The sequence below is a fragment of the Pygoscelis adeliae genome, unplaced genomic scaffold (assembly GCF_000699105.1).
Source record: "Pygoscelis adeliae isolate BGI_AS28 unplaced genomic scaffold, ASM69910v1 Scaffold140, whole genome shotgun sequence".
Lineage (NCBI taxonomy): Eukaryota > Metazoa > Chordata > Aves > Sphenisciformes > Spheniscidae > Pygoscelis > Pygoscelis adeliae.
Window position 1 is genome coordinate 847,602 of NW_008824044.1, and position 22,411 is coordinate 870,012.

Here is a 22,411-nt window from a genome sequence, read left to right on the forward strand (position 1 = left end):
TCATATCCTGAATAAAATGCTATGTTATCATAACCATCACCTATAATATCAGCAATTGGGAGCTCTTTTTCAGTTGTTAGCATCTTAAAAAAAAAATGCAGCAGTTTGAACTGAAAACTCCTTCAAAACTAAAACACACACCTTGCTGTTCTATACCTAGTAGGTATAACACACCATGACTGCCAATATTTTCAGTTCTTGGATCTAACTATGCACTGTGCACATCTGCAACATTACAAATTACAATCCACTGACAACAAATGCTGTCTCAGTTAAAACCCCCTTTATTAAGACCAATCCAAAACAGCAATTCTAATACTTTACAGTAACAATTTCAATGCATAATTTAAGAAAATTACTGATTTTTCACGTCCTTTTCCTCTGTACAGTCCTTCTCCTGTGTACATACTTTACATAGTAGCATCATTACAATTTCCCATTGGGATTACAGTACAAATAGTTTGAACCACATTTAGTGCAATTTCTTTGGTTCAAAGTGATGAACTCCTTCCTCAAAGGCTTCATAAATTTCTTCCACAGCATGTATGCTGCTGCCACAAATCCATGTATTTTAGAAGTATTTTTAGAAGTATTTTCTTTAAATTTCAGGCTCCCATTGAATAAACTGTCCAATTTCAACATGAGAAGTCATCTGATGATCATTAACAATCAAGAAGCTGCACTATATTCTCCAAACATTTTAAATAGTAGGCATGTAGCTCATTTTCTTCTGGCTGTGGAGTAGCTAAAGGGAAGAAAAAACAAGATTTGAACTTCTAGTTGATTCTTAATACAAAATGATTTTTTCAAAGATCGCACCAAATGCCTTGCTAGAATTCATGCTATTTTATGATCTTAACCTCTATATTACGAGTAGCAAATCAAGTACTAATACTTTGTTGCAAAGTCTGTTTTTTTGTTTGGTTTTGTGGTTTTTTTTTTTTTAAAGCTAGGGTTTTTAGCAGCTTTCCAAGTCCCCACTTAGTTGTACCAAATAAAGTGAAAACTGCCTTTTGATTATGCTGTGTTACAGTGAGGTCATGACTTGTTCTTGCCAAAACTTCTCCTTGGGTAGGACAAAGTGGGAAATGAAAAATAACAACAGACATGTTGAAAAACTCCCCCACTTGTACTCAGAAGAACAATCTACCATTTTAGCTCAATTATCACTGTAAAGTGTTCAAAGCTTTAATAGGGTAGGCTAGTTGAGAACCTTAAAGCAGGAAAATATAGATGACAACTTCACATGACTGTAAACTGTAACAATTACAGTTGCATATAATCTTTCATACTCAATATTTTGATATTTAAATGTTTACTGAATTAAAAGTCAATCTTTCAGTCTAGGACTTCATGTTCTAAAGTAGTACATAAATAAACAGGGATCAGAGCTACAAGGTGCTAGTCTGTAAAAGCTGCATATTTCTACCTTGTTGATTCCACATAGTATTTTGAAAAGTCTCTTATCAGTGGTAGTTACGCTATAAAGAACAATACAAACTTATCTATTTATTAACGCATTATCAGTATATGAATTGTATTATGTTATGTTTAATGGTTGACTTAGTAAAGGATGAGTTTGAAACAACAGTTCATTGACTAAATCAATAGATTCAGGTGACAGTACAGGAAGAATTATCATGAGATGTTCTAGCAAAAATACATCTCCGTATTAGGACACTGACAAGCAGTGTTGAATGTAGGCAGAAATTTTGTGGCAATTCTGTTGTGCAAAATACTATTGGAACTTGTAAGCCCCCCAATTGATAAACCTATTTGAGTGCATCTATGGAGCAACTAAAATCAGTAGGAAAACTCCTTAAAATGAAACATTTGCATGTTTTTGCAAGATCAGAGTCTTGATGTGACTACAACCAATAAACCCATTACTAGCTACTGAATCTCTAGCTACAGACCAGCGTTTGAACATCTTTCAAGATGAATGCTCTTGAGCTGAAGATAGCAACCTATCATGTAAAAGCTATTCAAACGATAGTTATGGTCAGTTTCTTGAGCAAAAAACTCAAGCTTTCAGAAAGTCAGCTAACTCATGGTACAGTATTTTAAGGCTGGCACAATGATCTGTTCTGATCCCTTCTCTGTGTGGCTGAACACAGTGAGGTTGAGCACTGTTAAGCAAAGTCAATGCTAAATGAACAATTTTTCTCATCACTAAATTTAAAAATTAACACAGAAGTGTACTGTGCAAAGAAAGCATTTGGCTGCAAGCACCAGACCTATTCTTACAAACTAACCTTAGCAATTACCTGAGGTCTTATTTGTAATTTGTTAAACAAGAGGCATTTTTCTGTATCTGTGTTTATAAGATGCCTAACCATAAAGCATACTACTACTCATAATTTTAGAAACAAAAATATCCTTTCAAAAACTTGTAGCACAACAAAAACTGATTGTGATTATATAAACAACCAAAATGTATTAATGATCTACCTGATGGAAAAATACAGAATTGGCATTAGCTGGAACTAAGACTTACTTTTATTCACTGAAGAATAAGCCTCATCTATTCTTCTCCTTATTGATGGATTCTTCAAAGTCACTTTTGCCTGTAGCATATACAAACACACAAAACAGAATGACTCGACTTTCTTCCCCACATGTTCAAACCTTAACAGCAAAGTTTAGAAAATGACAATAATTCAGCAGAACATGAGACGCAGGAATTTTAGAATTAGCATATGACTGTATCATCATACAGACTGCATTTATATAAGCAGTCACAAATCACAGAGGACAAGCTGCTTCCTTACCATGTTGTTTAACCTCCTAGCCTGAGCAGCTATGTGATTAAAATAACAAAATGGAACCGCTGCTGTAAACTTTATTTTTATTTACTTAAAGGTTACTGCATTTTTTACAGCATCATAAAATTAAACATTACAATTTTTTCAAGTATTTCTCAAATACTAACCTTCTGATAGTTGTGAAGCAAAGCCCAAAGTGAAGCTGCTCCTATTCTCTGAACAGCACAACTATCACTTTCCAAACAGGCAGACAGTACTGCAACTGCTTTATCTAATGAGAAAAAATAAGAAAAACCTCACCTAGAAAATATCATCAAAAGCACACAAATATATTTACATGTCTCAGTATTTTGATGCTTGGAGTACACTTATTTCTATGCCAAGTATTGGTATGGCAGAGGAATTACAGAAACTTTATTATCAGATTAAATTTAAATATGCTCACGGAATTGGCAAACTACATTGAAAGAAGTGTTAAAAAGAATATAGCAAAACAAAAACAAGCAATGTTAAAAAATTAAGCCATCAGTAATAAAACATGCATGTTATGTACAGCCATCAGCTATGCATAGGGACTGAGTAAGCCATGAAACTGTTTTATAACTCCCAGTAGCCACAATTAGAGCCACATCAGGATAGAAATTAAGATGTTTCTATTTTCCTTAGTACTTATTATGTAGATGATTTGTAACCAATGAGAAATATTTGCCACCCCACTGTAGGTCCCTTAATTTCCTAGCCTTGCTCTGAAGCCAGACTCTTCAAGTTTGCTTGTTCACTTCATAATAAGAATTCACAGATTATGTAACTGAATAATGTATGCTTAATTAAGGCAGCAAATCAGCATCTTAGGAAAAAATGAAAAGCATGGACACAATGGAAAACCTGCTGAGAACTTTTAACAAAGACAGGAGCATTCTCTCTGCAATTAAATGGGGGGAAGAAACATGCCTTTTACAAAAAAACAAGAAAAAAGTTCTGTGCATGTTGTTACATTAAATATATATGCCATGATCACAACTTTATCATTACCATAAGTGTTTTCTGCACATGACAGAACACAAAATAGTTTGTCTCAACATCCATGACTTGCAGGAGCTAATGAAGTTTTGTCCAGCTGAAAGATAGGAACTTTCATGGTAGAAATATTTAAAAAATATCTTTCTAAAGTAAGTTATTTCAAACTGACACAAGGAATCCTTCAACTCCCTCCTGAAAAACTAGCTGTTTGAGAAAACTGCAAAAATCCTTTCATTCATAATGTGTTACTATATTCAAATGATCAGTCTCTCAATAAAACGATTTTTTTTTAAACTATTTAGTTGCTTTTCCTTTTGCTATATATTCTTATTTTAATTGCTTTTCTGCCAAAATATATGTTCTATAATTACTTCTATGAAAATAATTTTTATAAAAATGCTTTTCTAAATAACAATATTGAGTTCTTGGTCAGTAACCCAAATTGCAATGAAACTATGGTATTCTGGAAGACACAATATTCTCAAGAGTAAAATAGCTTGTATACCCTTTAGATACGTACCATTAGCTAATATCTTTGGTTTATTAGCTGGACTAAAACATACGTTATGGAGAATGAGAAGCGCTAGATGTTGGCTGCTCTTGTGTTTGTATTTACACATTTCCACGATCTGGTCTAAAAAACCATTTATCTTCATGATCATCTGCTGTCCGTCTTCCCCAAAAGATATGTTCAGTAGCAGCTTTAGCCAAAGAGTAGACACATTGCCAGGATTTTTATGACTTCCTTTTGGTAATGAAAGAGACAGAAAGTTCTGTAGGAAATTACTCTGTCAGAAGGAAGAAAAAGTATGTTAGAATTTATAGTATTCCATGTTTTCTTCACTGCTGTTTGACCTTCCAATCTGCATACTTGACAAAAAACTAGGACTAATGTCCCATTTACATATTTCAGGGAATCCATTATTAATCAAGGATTTTTAAAAGAGTTACGTATGAAAAAGAATCTGTATCTTGGTTAAAAAGTTAATATGGTAAAATTCATTTTCTTCTGTAATAATTTATGCAGTGTAGATACATAAAAGTTGACCCAACACAATATATTTCTTTAAAGAAATAATTCCCACCACTACCTAAGCTTTTTGCTTTGCACTTAGCGTTTCTCCCGAAAAATAAGCTAGAAGCAATTTAACTGAATCAATGCACTACTTACCTAATGTTTTCTTGACTCCTTATTTATTATTGCTTGCGTTAAATGTTTAGCTATGTTAAAGGTACCATAGAATCACAGAGTATCTCAAGTTGGAAGGGACCCATAAGGATCTATAGTAGCACCCCCTTCACTGACAGCCATAGTCACGTCCTCTATTTTTGTAAGTTTTGAAGAAAAAGATCTGTCTGTTGATATGGCATACACTACTGCTTCCCAACCTCAGGGTTTGCCTCCACTTTAAAGAGATTCTGCGCAAGGGAAAAATCTATTCCCCTGTTGCAAAAGGGAGATGTTCTAACATAACATTTCTATGATGAAAAAAGTCCTTGACTAAACTTTCCCAACCTCACTGACCCTCGAAAACACATAGGGGCATCTGGCTGAAAGCAAACAATCCAGCATACAAACTCACTGTGGTTTTCTGCACGTGAATATAATACTGGTAATTTAATTTTCACAGATGGAATTAGTAATTCAGCATTGCTTACACTTACGAAAGCAGAGCTCAGAAGAGAGAATGAGGACTATCACACTAGAGTGAAACTCTGAAGACAGCAGAAGCCAAAACAATTCACGGAACAGAACAGCTACCATAGAAAAGATCTCAAACTCTTTGTTTCTATCAAAAAGTTTGAGTATCAGCAATTTTGTAACTGTATGACCAGATTTCACATAATTAGCACCACAAAAAGATCATATTTCCCCCTGCCTTTTCTAACAGGTAATTAGGTCCAAGCACAGAACATTGTTAATGTAAATTGAAAGAAATTGTTGCAATTATTAAACTACTATAAAAGATGCTAAAAACAAACACACTTTTTATAATTTCTGTTGTGTTAGCTAGTTTTATCAAGTCACCACTATAGCTGATTTTCCACATGGTTTGACTTCTTGTCTCAAGGTGTTGAACTGATTTAAATGATCAAAGTTAAATTCAAAAGAAACAGATTTTTAGATGAACATCTGATAAAATAGAGTAAGGATCATTCAATATACAAATTAAAAAGGGAAAAGACAGTACTTACATTTATATAATAAGAACAGATTTCTACCTAACAGCCAATGTTAGGTAGAACATGTAGGAAATCTTCTCTAAAACTACAATTTTCATAAAGATTATGTTTCACACAGTATACCTAATGATTTATATAATGTTTAATTTCTTGTTTACTCACAAGTAGTTTGTTCTACTGTGTGCTCACTTTCATGATCCACTAGTGATTGCTATCAATATATATGGGTATTAAAAATTTTACACCCCACTGAAACTGAGAGGTTATAAAAAGTTTTAGCAAAAATTGTGCAGTTCCATATGTTGTTTCTGTCCAGACAATGAATATGACCAAATTACACACTGCACTTAGGGAAGAGTAACACAACTAACTGAGAAGACATAAGGGTTTTGACTCCTGCAGAAGCATCTCTATATGATCACAGGACGCTCCATATTGAAATATGAGGGTTTATTAAAGAGGAAAATGCATCCATCACATTGCTAAAATCAAGACTATTATTAACTTACCTTCTGAATAATGCCTTTACAGTCATGAGACAGAGCAAGGTTAGAAAGAAGACAAAAGACAACCTGCTGAATTGGGCTGTTATCGTTTGACACTTGGGAAGCCAATTTCAAGATGTTATGCATTAATGAACTGCCAGCTGCACTTCGTGTAGACGAAAGCGATGATTGTCCACTGCTGGCCCAACAAAGTGAAGCACAACCTTAGAGAAATGAATCGTTTATCATATGAGAAATGCACATATACATTAATTTTAAAAAAAAAAGAATCTATAGAAAGAGCAGTCTAACAGCTCAAAGACTGAGATAGGACTTTTGAAAGTTGGTGGGTTTTTTTTTTCTTTGAACCACAGTGAAGTCAATGGGGCATGCTTTAAATAGAAACGTGCCTGAATGTGGCAGTTTACTGGAATAGGTGTCTAGTTTACTGGAATAGGAGTCTACTGTCCTATTCTAGAACCTAAGAGGCAATTCTGCTGTTAAAGAGAAGCCATTGCGCTGTATCAGAAAGTCTCCTTAAAAACCGAAACATTGTATCAAAGGCATTATACAATTATTTGGCATCAGAATCTGAAGGGACCCTCTGAAACTGGTTCACAAAAAAAAGGTCTCTATACATCTGAAAGGTTTAAGAAGTTCCTTAAAATATTTTTCTGAGAAATAAAAAGCGTTGTCTGCATCTGTCATCACCTTGTGCCACAGTAGCATGCAAAATCCTACACTACAGAGCTACAAGCTCAAATTAATACAGCGGCAGGGAACAACTAAGTTACCAACGTGATGTTTGTGCACAAATATGCATATAGACCTTTTTATTTAGTGGCGTTTGCCATCTGCAACAACGGTTAACTTCTTACAAGGCAAAAGTAAATAAAAATGAGACCGTTTTTAACTGCTACAAACATCTACATGCATTTCTTTGTCTGACTACGCTAAGGGGAAATGGTTAACCAGTTCAGAGTAGGTAAGTTTGGGCCACCTCAGAAGCCAACTATTCTAACAGAAAGAAAAAATATGATTAATCTAAAACCACTTGCCCTTATTAGCAAGGAAAATAAAAATGCAGCCTAGAGTCACTCAGAGTTAAGGAACAAGACAGACCATCAGAACTTCAGTTTGATTTCCAGAACATCACAGGACATAACATTTTAGTTTTATATCCTGTGATTGACTAATACATATTTGACCTTTCTTCAGTCCATATTAAAAAAATGTCTTTATGAAAAAAAGCATCCATTAAGTTAATGGAGACATTAACTTAAAAAGAGGGTAAAAAAAGCTCAGAGACTGTTCAGTTAATATATTTTAACCATGCTAACTCTTTTATGGTATCTTAACAGGGAGAAATCAACAGATACTTGTATGTCTCTTCAACCCACTAGCAAATCATTATCTGAGTCAATAACCAGGATACGGAATGAGACAAATGTATACTAGAAAAAAAAGAACAGGCTTCTAGTAGTGGGGATAATTACTCATCAATGGAAATAAAGGGTTTCCTCAAATGAAGAAGAGAATCCTTATGAAGAATATACAAATACAAGCTACTGAGCCCAATGCGTAAATAAATGGCAGAAATTTAATACAGAATTAAATTAGATTACTGCATATTTCAAAACCAGAATGTTCTCAATAAGGGCTGAAGTACAAACTGTACGAAGTACTGATACACCGTTGCCTGTGAGAAAATTCTTAGAGTGGTATTTTAGTATTTCTACAGTATACTATTCAGTTTGGCAGGACTTTCAGTGTAACCTTCAAACGCAATGGTTTGAATTAAATGCTATTTAATCCTTTAATACAATTGTACTCTTGCTAAATCCAACAGACTGAAACAGGATGTGAACAAAAGTCTTTAATGTATTAAAATCAAAACTCTTGATAGACTTGATGGACCGGTGCTTTTATACTTTCCTCTTATGGTAGTAATAAACATTCTCTTCCCTTTATTATGCTTTTCTGTCTTAATTATTTGTGTTAAATATTTTGATGTATTACATCATAGAGTGACTCTCATACCTGCAGGATAGTTTGCAGTGTAGACACAAAGCAAATGAAGAGCTATTTGCATTGAGGAGTCGTCTATTAAAAACCATGGCCATAGCGAATGCAGAACAGGAACAAGATGAGCTTTGAGTGCTGCCATCTACAAGAACATGAGGAAGAATTTAAACTACTATACTATTAAATACTTTGAAAATGAAGTATAAATAGACTGAGAAAAGCATATTTTTATCTTATTGTGTCCCATTAGTCTGCTTTAAAAGATTGTACGGAGAGAACTGACACCCTCATTTCAACACTAATGAAATTAACTCTATCCTAGTCAAAACCAGCACGTTTTAATTACTAAGAGACATGCAAACAAAAATAAAGATTTATTCATTCCAACTGTGATTGTTCAAGAGCTCCATATTCTAAAGTTGTATTCTACTCCAATTAAACTAATTATTGGAACTAAAAAAGCATGGAAATACAAGAGTGCAGTTCTACAGAGCAAATGATAGAAAACTTCAGTTATCGACAGCAACTTCCTTCTCTCCTCCATGTTGGGTTGATGCTTTGATCCGAGAAGTCTCTACCTATCTTTAATGATTCTATGATTCTATGATTCTATGGGGACCTTAGGGATAACCAGATGGCTTATTCAGGCCCATCATTTACATGGTGTTCTGTATACAAAAAGGATGCTAACACATGCCCTCAATAGGGGTACTTCTGGAAGGTCTGGAAATCTTGTGGTTCCACCAATGCATTTGCTATAAGTAGCTCTATTTGTATCACAATGCCAAGACAAATTAAACTGTGAAAGAGAAAAATGGAAATACATGCGTGAAAGGTATCAGCAATAAGAAAGAGGAAGAGTAGTCATCAGAAAGAAAGAATACAGAAAGAATGAAAAAAAGCAATGTAGTATTTTCCCCATGGAAAAAAAACAGGTAGGCAGAAGAACTGAGGTAGAAAAGAAATTGAAAAGCACAGAGAAAAAGACAAAGAATGTGAAATGAAGAAATTCAAAACAAGATTCTGAGAAAGAAAAATGATGAAAAAAAAAATCAAGATGAAAACAAAATTGTGCCTTGCAGGATTAGTATAATTTAACACAGACAAAGAAAAGTAAGTGGCAAATCATTATTCAGGGTTTTTTTGTCTTTCAGAAAGGGAAAGGGAAAAAGGAGAGGAAACTGCTTTCCAAGATGCAAAGTGTACCTCTTATGCACCTTTCTTGTGGCCCCACACTTTTCTCCACATCCATTTTTCACATTATATGCTTTGAAAAGTAGAATTATTGATTTAAGCAAAGCAGAAGTGGGTATAAAGGATGATAGCCATCTGAAATCTTTGGGAGATGATGTTTCAATACAAACATTGATATGTTCATCCTAATGCATGTATGAAGTATTCTTAGGAGGTGGGAATCATAATGAAATTTGAAGTGTTTCTTGCCATTAATATCAAGCTTCAATTTAGCCAGCGTGAAAATAATTTCATAGGAAAAAAAAAAAAAGACCTTCATTCACTAATTGAATGTGCTCACATTATTTCAGTATAAGAATACTTACTTTGCATTCTTCATTTTGAAAGAGGCAGTTTCTGAGGAGCTGCATAGAACACCTTAACTGCTTGATAAGGTTATCCTCCTATCCAGAGAAAAATATTTGAAGATCATCAACAAGACCAGAAGGAATTTTGTACAAGCAGGAAAGAGATTTCAAAGGAGAGGTGCAAGTCTAAGGCATCAACATGTGGGTCACATCTCTTCAGCAGAGTTTCCTTCTGATCTCAGGTAGGATTCATCTCAGCTAGCTTTAAAGTCATTCATAACAAGTTACTTGGAGTCATCCTCATCCCTCTTTATAACCCACAGATACTATTTCTAGGGGCACTGATCTGGCCAAATGCAGAGATCTGTAATGTAGAGCTCCATTTCTCTTACAACTAATGAAGAATGGGTGGGAACATGTTCTGGGTATTTGTTCCATCCTAAAGCAGACATCTAAAACAAGTCAAATGAATCACTCCCTAGAAGCACCTATTTTTCTTCCTTGGATAAAAACAAGGATAAACTAGCTCTGTCTTGCAGATCTGTACATTTGGTCAGACCAATCCATCCTTATATTCCCAGTGTCTTAGTTCCCTATCCTTAATAATAGAAATAGTTTCCAACCTGATAAGAATATTACAAAGATAAATACAGACCTCTGGACAGTGAGGTACTATACTGAGATTCAAGTATACAAGTAAACAAAAAAAACCCCAAACCCTATCTTCATGATAGTGCTGTGACACTGAAAGGCTAACGATGGCTGACCTAACTTCTATAAGGTTGACATACCAAACCACTTCTGAAAGATGATCAAATTCCAACAAGCTTGTTCACCACAGGACACTATTTCTGTTTTATCAAGCATAAAGGAACAAAAATGTAAAATAGGATTCATGCTTAATCTCAGACAAGGTGAACCAACAATGCTTGCTTATGAATCATATCATGTACAGTTGATGACATTTAGAGATGAAGTAAAAGTATCTCAAAAAAGTTAAAGTCAGGTGTAGTAGGTGAAAAAGAAACATACAAGTCATCATTACAAATGCATTTTATGACTGGTTTCTCTCATTTTTAGCTAAGTAAAATACTAACTCTAAGATGTTCCTTCAAGAACTTCCATATGTATTAATTTATTTAATAAATACAAAGACCATTAAATCCTATAAAATGCCACAAGCTACAACTGATACTTAATATGTAAACTTCTAGGAGGTTGAAAGAGTTGTAGATTGTGTTGATAGCACTGTTTGTATTTATTTATTTATTTTAGGATATCTTGATTTTTACTAAGATCCTATTTTGAGGGGGTTTTTTTTGAAAGCTTGCCTATTTGTAAATACTTTTCACGCCCTTGGTTAGCATCACAGTAATTATTGTGAAAGAAAAGGAATATCAGGTAAAATACTTCATTCTCAGGGCAACTGAAGCTAGGTCAAACACATTTTTCCCAACAGTTAAAAGAAAGAGAAAAAGAAATTAAGCTCTGATAACTTCACTTTGAGAGCTGTGCCTCGAAGTGGGTTGAAGGGCAGTTTTGTGAATGACCAGCTAAATCTGACTATGAAAGCAATGTCTCACCTTCCCTCATGTGAAACTAGACTGCTTTCGTTATGCACCACTGTCATGGTTTAACCTCAGTTGGCAACTGAGCACCACGCAGCCCCTCGCTCATTCCCCCCACACCCCGGTGGGATGGGGGAGAGAATTGGAAGAGCACAAGTGAGAAAAACTCATGGGTTGAGATAAAAACAGTTTAATAATTGAAATAAAATTATAATGATAATAATAATATAATAACAGTAATAATACACAAAGCAAGTGATGCACAGTGCAATTGCTCCCCACCTGCCGACCAATGCCCAGACAGTCCCCGAGCAGCGGCCCCCCCCGGCCAGCTTTCCCCAGTTTATGTACTGAGCATGACGTCACATGGTATGGAATGTCCCTTTGGCCAGTTTGGCTGTGCCCCCTCCCAGCTTCTTGTGCACCTCCAGCCTTCTCAGTCGGTAGAGCACGGAAAACTAGAAAGTCCTTGGCTAGGGTAAGCACTACCTAGCAACAACCAAAACATCGGTGTGTTATCAACATTGTTCTCACCCTAAATCCAAAACACAGCACTGTACCAGCTACTAGGAAGGAAATTAACTCCATCCCTGCCAAAACCAGGAAAACCACATACTGATGAAGAGCACGCTTACATATGATGTAGCAACCCACAGTCCCAGCTCACCAGGGAAATCTGCCACAAAGTCTTTTGCAAATCTCTTTCAAAGAATTCTTAATTAAACATAAACAGTCTTTCTGACCTTTCTCAGAGGCTCCTTTCCTTCAATTTCTTTCAAGTTTTAAATTCCTTCTACATTTAGCAGAGGAGCAAATGTCTCCAGCTTCTCCTTTTACAACCCAAGAAATATAAAGAACCAGCTGACACCTTTCAGCCTCCACCCCTTGAAGAAGGGATAATGAATGTGTTTAGGAGATCTCAAGAAAAAATATTGTAGCCTTCAAATGTCAGGGTCAAACTCCAATTCTTTTAAGAGCTCATTGTTGTAAAACACCAGTTCCATACTCTCAAAAATCAAGGCTAATGTCTGTGCTAACACCTCAGAGAAAAATACTATCTAGCTCAAACAATGCAGAGATATCCTGCAGGAAGATGTTTTCCGCAATTTCTGCTTTATGTGGGAGTGGACAAGATATCAAACTTGACAGCAGAGGTTATCGTCTGTATTTTAATAATTCTCTTAGGTGAAAGTGGTAGAAAACAAGCAGATTGCAACAAAAATCTTATGAAACTGTTGTATGATGGTAAGAAATAATCTATGTCTAGATATGGTAAGGAACAGCTGGGTGATGTGAGTCTGGAACAACTGGAAGGGAGGTTAAAAAAAAAAGGCTAAACAAAGAAATTGTGAATGGAGAGAAGAAACTGGGAATACAGGCGGTGGAAGGAGTGCAAGTATGAGGTAAAAAAAACTCTGACAAGAAATTAAAGCCAGGGACAATTGAGTCTAATGACAAGAGACTGAGACATCCAGACCAAGTATGCAGGAGGACAGAAAAATAATTACAACTGGAAGACACATAATATGAGAAGGTAAAGAATAAAAAAACCTATGACTTACATGCACAAGCAGACTGGAACTAGTTTTGGGGTAGGAGGGAGGCTGACTAGTACAGGAACAGAAAAAAACAAAATGGCTAGCACTGGTTGAAAGACACTGAGAAAGAAAACCTGAGAAACAGAAAAATTATTATCGTGGAAACAAGATAGGAAAAATATCTGGATTGGGTAGGACTATGAAGTCAAGGCTGAAAGTCCATCTATGTCTGAAAATAATACAGTACTCCTAGATATTGTTGTAGGCTAAATAAATACCACAAATTGCGAGCACTGACAGGTGACAAATGGATGAACATGTATGTGTGTGAATGTCCAAAACTGAACTTTTAAACTCTCAATCAGAAGCCTGCTGGTTGCTGGCTTCAACCAGAATGGGCTAGTTGCTAATTCTGATAACCTGGACTAAAAGTGGGCAGTCCTGAATCCTCCAGTTAATGAAAAGAAATGAGACAACCACTAATTCAGAGGCTGATCATGTGTTGTACTTCATACATAGATTATTTAGATTAGGTAAACAGGAGCTTAGAGGTCTGGAAAGAAAAGCTGGTGGCAAAAAGAAGGATTCCTGAAAAGAAATGGTCTCTGAAAGAAAGAAATGGGCCCAAAAAGAAGAATGTGAAGACCCTGGCTGGAGGAACAATCCTGCAAGTGGGAGAAGATCCTGGATACCAGAGAGATGCATGGAGACAAACACCAGCGCATGCCCAGGGGCTTTGGCCAGTAACATCCAAGACCGGTAACTGAGCAGCTGCAAAGCACAAACTGATGTGATTTTCTGCCTGACTTTCCTGAACCAGCAGTCATCTCCATGTTGGAAAAGGAAGTTGAGACCTAGTGAACATAAATCTGGGTGGAAGAGTGAGTGTGTGAGACAATCAAGTTGGTAAAAGCTCTAAAATCATTGAAACTTAAAGAAGTCCCAGTATCCAGATCCACTACAAGTTGTCATCTACTCTGTCTCACCCATTACAAATACCAACAGTATCTACCTCAAGAAAACAAACCAAAACAAACAAAAAAGAGCTGGGAAGTGCCTTATCATATCAGTCTTTTGGTTTTTAAAATTACCTTTTTTTTCTGTGCTTTCCCAGGCTTTAGGGAATCCAAATTCAGCTGTGCATGAATATGTTTCATATTTTCTATACAGCTGTCTATCAGGTCAACTGGAAGACAAAATATATTAACATTTAGAAGTTCATTCACAATCAGAAATACTTTATGAAACAAAATATCTTTCTTGCAATGATCTTGATTAGTTACCCTCCTGAACTGAGATTTAAGGATTCAGATGTCCAAATTCTGTGAGTTCATAATATATTTTTATCTTCTTGATATCAGGATGTAACAGTCTCTGAGATGGAGTGCATCTAGTTGAATGATCTCAAGAAGCAAGAATACATTTGAGTCCTCTTGCAAGAGAGACCTGTGAGAGTAATGCCCAAAGGAAGGGCTGATAAGATAGAGAGGGGAAGATGATTTGGAAGGAAGAGGATAGCAACTCATAATTCTTCAGGATATCTTCAATGACACTGCCTAGAAGACTGAAGCTTCAAGAGGTTAGGGCATGCATTTATCTTACCCAACTCTTCCCTAACAGCAACAGATTTGCTGCATCTGAGATGAGACAAATGAAAGCAAATGTTCAGGTGACTCAAAATGCAAAATGTTGTTAGGCTCTTTTCTTGGGATCTAGAGTCTTTAATTTATTACAAGATCATAGGCTCATGGGATAATTCAAGTTGGAAGAGATGGCCTCCAGAGGTCATATAGTCCAACCTCCTGCTCAAAGCAGAGTCAGCTATAAGATCAGGCAAGGTTTACCTGTGGCCTTATCCAGTTGGGTCTTGAAAATGGCCAAGACAGAGACTGCACAGTATGTCTAGCCACTGCTTCACTGCCTTCAAAGGGGAAACATTTCTTTATGGCCAGTCTGACTCTCACGTTTCAATTTATGCCCATTCTCTCTCATCCCCCTACACCATGCACTGCTGTGAAAAAGCTGGCTCTGTCTTCTTCAAAACCTCATAGGTATGAGAAGGCTGCTATTAGGTCCTCCCTAAACCTTCTTTTCTCCAGGTTGAAGAAGGCCAGTTCCCTCAGCCTCTCCTCTAAGGACGGGTGGACACAACCACCTTGGTGGCCCTCTGCTGAACTTGCAGTTTGTTGATGTCTTTCTTGTACTGGGCCAAAACTGGATGTATTATTCTAGATTTGCTCTAACAAGTGCTAAGTAGAGGAAAGATAATCCTTTCCCCTCAATCTACTGGCTGTCTTCACGTTAATACAGCCCAGGATGCTGTTAGTCTACTCACATTCAAGCTTGCTGGCTACCAAGACCTCAAGGTCCTTTTCAGCTCCCCAGTCAGCCTGTACTACTGTAAGGGGTTGTTCCTTTCCAGGTGCAGGACTTTGTATTTGTATCTTAAAAAGTAGTCCTTCAGAGCTGAACAGGTGATGTTAGAGCTACAGATATCTTCAGGACATTGATTTGAATGCCAGAACTCCTACTCCTCTTCTAAGATTCGTGTTGCATCACAGCAAGGATGACTTGAAGGCTGCTCTAGCACGGAACATGATGCACTTCATGCACTGATAGTGCCTTCACAGGAAGTCAGGCCTTAGATGATCTAGTGGGTCATCAACAGAAGAACAACCCTGATTGAAGCAAGGGCTGAGTAGACCACCAATACACCGGGAAAGAGAAGGAAGTAGGTATATAGCATAGGATTTGAAGTTTGGAGTCTTCTGCCACTATTGGGGTCAGACATTGAGCAGACATATCTAGGCTATCTATTTCAGTGTAGTGCAGGTTTAAAGGACTGAACAAACCAACAGAGAGATGCAAGTAATGAGAAAGCACCTAAGACAAAGTGCACTTTTGCTGACCAGCAGGTATTAAATGCATGATACATGAGAAATGCAAATTAACCAGTCTCACCTGTGCTCTAGTGGGCACAAAACCCCTTTGATTAGAGTTTTTTTTACTTTTGTTTTACTACTGTAAAGTAAAAACCTTAGGCATGAAAGATGTTGCATTGCAAGGGGAGAAGGTCCTACTTAAACTGTAAAATGGGAAGAAAGAAACAAAGAGGCAGGGAAGAACAAAGCTGAGAAAAAGAAGTCTCTTCTTGTCCACAGGTACAGCCAGAACTGAGAACACAGGGCATACTTTCACCTACAAACCTGTATTGGCATAGGGTGAAACAAGAAATGGAAGATACTGACAGTACAAAATCTCCAGTTTCGAACGGATGAATATGCCACTAGCAGTAAAAGCTCACAGCTCTCTTCTCACTCCAACACAGAGATGTGATTTCACCGCAAATTTTTAGACTGGCTACAATATAATATTTTATCTGTAGCTGAAAACTTTAATTATTAATAAGCTTTCTCTGTAAAAATCTGCAAAAAATGCCACTGAAAACTAGGTCTTTTGTTTTGACAAAAAAAATGATGATTTAAAAAATATGTAGAACACCTGCAAGCATTTGATTCATAAATCATTTAACATATATTTTGAAATGCTCACCTTCCAAAGCACATTTCTGGGCATTTTTACTGACAGCTAACAGAGATAGTAATGCATTTGTAGCAACTTCTTTCAGCACATCCTTTGAAGATTTTCTTTCACAGACCTACAAATAATGCAATTTCATTACTGAAATGAAAAATGACCGTATTAAAAGTATTCATATCTATAAATATGTTGTCATAGTCTATATTTTCATTTGGATGATTCATCACTATATTCCTATCCAGAGTTCTCCCTCTCTATATTCATGTTTATAGTCTGTCTGCACTGAAGTGATTCATTATTATTTCTAATTAAAGTGTTAAAAAAAATTTTTTTTTTTTTTTTTTTTGCTCCTAAGCCCATTCCTCTTACTCTTTTCTTAACATTCTACCTTCCTAAAGCCTAGATTCCCAGCCCTGGCATCCAGATCTTTCCTAATATTCAGGCTTGCTATCACAGATAATTCACTGACTTGCCTTTAGTGCAATCTCACTTTCCTTCAACACAATGATGAAGAAGAGACATTAAATATCAGTGAAATTCTTTAGAGTAAAAATATCATTGACACATGGATAATTTTTTTAGATACTCTTCCAACCAGAGAAAAATGGTAGTTTGTCTTATTTTTGTGAGGCCTTTGTGAGCATCACCATATTTCTAATAACATAAGTATAATCTCTGTGCTTTCAAAGGAATATTTATTTGGAGTCATATAACAAGATAGTTGAAAGACGAGGAGCTGTCTGTGCTTTATATATTATCCACTAGAGAATTTTGTCCACTTAGCAATTTTGCCTAAAATATCATTCCAACACTGACATCCAATATAACAGAGAATGGTATGCATTGTAATCAGAAGAATATAGTAAAATAAGAACTGCTGCTGGATCATAGTAGAAAGAAAAACATATTTTAAAGTTAGCCAAAAATACAGCATCTTAAGAAAAACTTAACACTTCAGATAGAAGTCTCATAAGTACCTAGCCATAGGACCTCGTAGATTTTACACCTCTACAAACATCACATATATCACCTTTTATTGTCTTTAGTCCTCCAGCTAGTAATTGCCTAAGAAATTTTTCAAATTTTAATATGCAATAAAATATCAATGTATGCTCTAGGGTTATCATTTATTGAAGTGTTCAGTGTAACCAGGACTGAAAAGGTCAAGGGATGAAGAGTAGTAAGTTAATAACTTGAAAAAAATCCCCAACCTCATTGATAAGGACAACTGACACCAAATTAAAGCACCAAAGCATGGACTGGGTTCTGCATTTATAGCGAACAACAAAAAAAAAAATATCACATTTAGACTACAACTGGCTTTATTAGATCCCAAGTAAAATCTCAAAGCTATCAGCAACACAAGAATGTTCTAAGTAAATTAACTATTTTTCTGTACTGATAGGTGGTGGTTTCTTTTCAAATTAAAGAATTTAGATGTTTGAGTAGTTAAAAATATAAAAAGCATAAAGTTTAAACTTGATGCTAATTTACACAAGCCAGGAAAAAACAAAATGTTGAGTTCCTTCAATCCTGCATAACCTAAAATGTAGATTTTGTGATTTATCCACTCAGAGGCTTTTGCCCTATTAAGTTGCTAGCTGTTTTTATTTTTTCTTAGTACTTTGGAATATTTTAGTAATTAAAAAACTGTCAATCCCTGTCAATCTCTTGGGTTTTTTTCCTTTAATTAAGTATTATGTGGTTGATTAGAACTGATTAAATAATTAAGGTGAGTTGTCCTATAATTGTATCTTTTTTGAAAGTTTTAATTTCATCTTACGATTTTCTAAATTTTATCTTAAAAAATAAAAAAATTCCATTCTTTCTTGAAGCATGCTCCTTTATGCATTTTTTCCTTACTCTGCAATCAAGAATTGCATTTTATAATAAAAAAGATAATGTATGTCAATCATAGGGAACACTTAAATAATTAATAATTAATTGATGATTAACTACTAGTTGAATGGAAAAAAAAAACCTCTATGTAAATTTATAATGCTTTCTGCCAGCAGATGCTATAGTTTTAAACTACTAGTATTAAAGTATTAAAATGAGAATGGACACTTTTAATTCTTTTTTGAAATTATGATGATTAATAAATTTAAGATGCCCCATAAATCCAGAGCAGATCTAGCTATGTTAGTCTGCACCTACTGTAAAGTTAGTTGAAGGGGAGATCACAGCCTTTCTAAAACTTTGTAAATTTTATCTCTAGAAAAAAAAGTAGGGCCTAAATTTGAGACTTTATGTATGTATTATGATTTCCTTATTACTTTTACTTCTCATCTTGAAAACATGTATACAAGGATTGAAGTTTACGTACACAAAAGCACCAAAACCTTTCAAAGTCAGCATGTGTGTTTACTAAATTGGTTGTATGCAATAATGCATACTAATTTAGGACCTGGTCTGCTAATATTCATACCTGCAGACCGGGTCCTAAGTTAGCATTTGCCATTGCATATCACCTATTCTGTAGATTTTATGTAATTAGGATGATTAATGGAGATGACTGACTGTTTGAAAATTCTCTCTCACAGCCTTTTCTATGTTAGTCAATTATTTGCTTGAGTGCGTCTCTTGAAGAAAGAACATATTTATATCTTTTGGGTCGTTTTTGTTTTCTTTTGTTTTTAATAGCTTACTTTACATCCTATGGGCTCCTCTTTCTACTGCCTCTCAATGACCACCATGGGAGGGGAAAAATAAATAAATAAATAAATAAATAAATAAATGTACCTTGCTCTAAAAAACTGAAGCTGTTTCTTTCCTAATTCTGTTATCCTCTTTTGGGGATCATCGCAGCTATATCCCTTTCATGTATTATAATGCCCCAGACAGCATAGGTTATCTTTTGCGCTCTTATGAACAAAATGCAATGCCCATCTACAGCTCTGAACGGTTAAAGAGCAAGTTAAAAGCTGGTATCTCTTACAATACCCAAACTATGTCATAGTGTCTGATGTACTTTCATTGGCCTGGATGCAGTTAATTCTTCACTGTATAGCCTTTTTCTGCTGTCACCATAAGAATCATCACTTTTGCTGCCAAGGATCGGCAATCAGCTATGTACGAAAATAGAGGAGTGTGACTTACAACACAACACATCTTTGTCTGACATACTTTCATGCAATCACATTTTTTGTGCCAGAGCCAAGGAGTTCAGTTTTAGGCACACACATAAGCATTAAATATAAAAACCTAACAGGATATTTAGCAAATTATCGGATTTCAAGGAAGTGCCCCTGTTTTGCTGTCAGTCTCTGAAAATCATGTCCTCACAGGAAATCTCTACGCACTGAAATTACCTGAAATTAGTTGCCAAAGAGATAGGGAGTTCTAGTTTTAGTGGCCTATACCGTGACGCCAAGAAAGATCCTCTTAGGATTTTCTCCTTTCTAAAAGACACCAGGTTCTCAGTGGACAGAACACTATGCCCCAGTAAACGCTATAGAGCCACAGTGGTGTAACACAGAAGCAAAGGAACACAGGTTATGTGACAGATGTTAGCTAGATCAGGACAAGTTTTGGTAGGAGTGAGGTTATTCTACAAGAATTCAGCAACCATAGGAAGAGAGGAGATGAAGTGATACTAAGACAGCATTATTTCGGTCACACCATCCAATATGCACTAATACATGTTGAAAAAATAATGGTTTACATAGCAAAATAGTACTAAATATGATTCTTATAAAAAAATAATTACAAGACACTGACTCCAGAGCATCAGAAATCATAAGCTACATTATGTTATATGAAATGTGCGTCTTTCAGACAAACATTACACTTCTAATCATGTATCACTATTATTGTTACAGTGACAAACTGCACATAATTTAAAGGACAACGAGTACACAGATAAAAGAAGAATTTGTGAGGGAAAATGAATTAGGCACAAATTTCACATATAACTTTTCTTATTACTAAGTAATGGAAGATATTTTAACAGTCTGTAAATAAGTGAAGAATGTAAATATTAAGGAGGTAAAAGAATCATTTAGGACAGTATATAAAAGTATAAATAAGAATAATGAGATTACATTAAGAAAGACAGAACATTCAGAATAAGTATCTGGAAAAAAAACATCTTGTCACCAATATATATTACGTTGGGCAACAAGTTCCTAAAAGAATTAGTGAAAATACGCTACCTGGATAATTTAAAACTAGCTTGGAAAATACATTAATATATGCTCCTTAAGTGCAACAACACTGATCTTACACTATCATGGAATGAACTAGAAGGCTTAATGATTCATTTTGGTTTACAATTTTTACAAAGGCAGCTGTTAAGAACAAAAATGCTGTCATTTACAATACGGATAACTACGTTTCGAACCTTAAAAATCTCATTACATGTTTGGAAAAGCAGAAAAAAAAAAGCATATCAGTATTTGGCCAAACATATTCCATCTATGTATCATTTTCTCTACATAAGATTTCATACTGTGCTGTTGCAGCATAACTGCCTTGCAAGGCATTTCCTAGAAGTTGCTTCTTTGCAATTGTTCCAGCTTAATACATGAATTTCAAAAATGAGTGTAATAGATGTCTCGAATTAGATGTCTTGGTTCATAACTGGAAATAATTGATTTTTCATTAGGTAACTACATTCCTTTTTAATAAAATACAAAAATACAAAAATATATCCTGCGATCACATTGTCAAATTGTAAATACCTGAATAATTAATGCAGTAAGTTGAGTTACTGATGCCTGGCATCCTTCAACGTGATCCAGAAGAAAGCTAATAGTTGGATTCTGACATATACTCTGTTTATCTTGGAGCTGTCTTCTTCCTTCCTCATTCAAAAGGACAGAGAGGAACTGTAAACTAGCCGTATATAAAGCAGGATATGTGGTTGACAGATGAATACAATCACAAATGGTATCTGAAAGGTTAAACAGAAAAAGTTTTGTATTTCATTCTGAATAAAGCTTAAGTGCTTCGGAACTCAGAAAGACATCAAAGAAAGTGTGTGAGCCAAGAAGCAGCTACACCTGTGCCCTGCACGAGGAGTTCTACAAATTCTATGCATTTGGTAAGTCTTTAAAAATCTAAGAGAGAAAAGTTTGAATGAATGAATTGCTCTGCTTTAATTTGACTATAAAACAAAAAAAGCAATTTCCATTTGCTAAATCACTCATTTGTTCAACAATTTTCTGAACTCTCCTCACTTCATTCAGCAGCTTGCATTATAATACCAACAGTACCCATCAGCCGATTTACATGCAATTGGATTTGGATTAAACAGATCACTTAACATGCACCTGGCTGAAATCACAAGCTTGAATGGACTATGCTCATACTTCAGTATTGAAACACGTCAGAGAATTTTGGCGACCTAGAGCCCTGACTAGGCAAGTAACTAATGAATGAATAATTAAAACACAAACAAACAAACCCCTGTATAATAATCTTGAATTGCTATATCTCTTATCTTCCCTCAAAACTTTGCTTTCCTTTTATGTAAGATGTAAAAAAACCCCAACCATATAAGGAAAAAAATTAAGTGCTAATGGATCATTTCCGGCTCTACTCAAAGGTGCCATATTTAGTTAAGGTTTACAACTAGAATCACTAATCTATAAATTCACAAGTTTTGTTTGCATATATCTGGCAGTTCAAAAGTTAGTCTGATGATATAAGAAAGAGTTATAAAAATCCAATTAAGGGAAAAAGTCAGTCAAGCTCTGGACACATTTGCTTTTCATTCTGGATATGCCATTGGTAATTACTTAA

The 22,411-nt window shown here is 35.4% G+C and overlaps 1 protein-coding gene across 1 annotated transcript in view; it reads right to left on the minus strand.

The window, feature by feature from the left end:
• Nucleotides 1-282: 282 nt before the first annotated feature.
• The window catches only part of RTTN (rotatin), a 92,284-nt gene continuing 70,155 nt past the window's right edge, over nt 283-22,411 (minus strand). The window contains exons 40-49 of the mRNA XM_009333498.1: nt 21,349-21,560; nt 16,679-16,784; nt 14,218-14,312; nt 10,039-10,116; nt 8,495-8,621; nt 6,479-6,678; nt 4,306-4,573; nt 2,933-3,036; nt 2,498-2,567; nt 283-745 (exon numbers count right to left, since the gene is read on the minus strand). Coding sequence (XP_009331773.1) covers nt 663-745; nt 2,498-2,567; nt 2,933-3,036; nt 4,306-4,573; nt 6,479-6,678; nt 8,495-8,621; nt 10,039-10,116; nt 14,218-14,312; nt 16,679-16,784; nt 21,349-21,560 — 1,343 coding nt within the window. The 3' untranslated portion in view covers nt 283-662. The remainder of the gene's footprint in view (nt 746-2,497; nt 2,568-2,932; nt 3,037-4,305; nt 4,574-6,478; nt 6,679-8,494; nt 8,622-10,038; nt 10,117-14,217; nt 14,313-16,678; nt 16,785-21,348; nt 21,561-22,411) is intronic.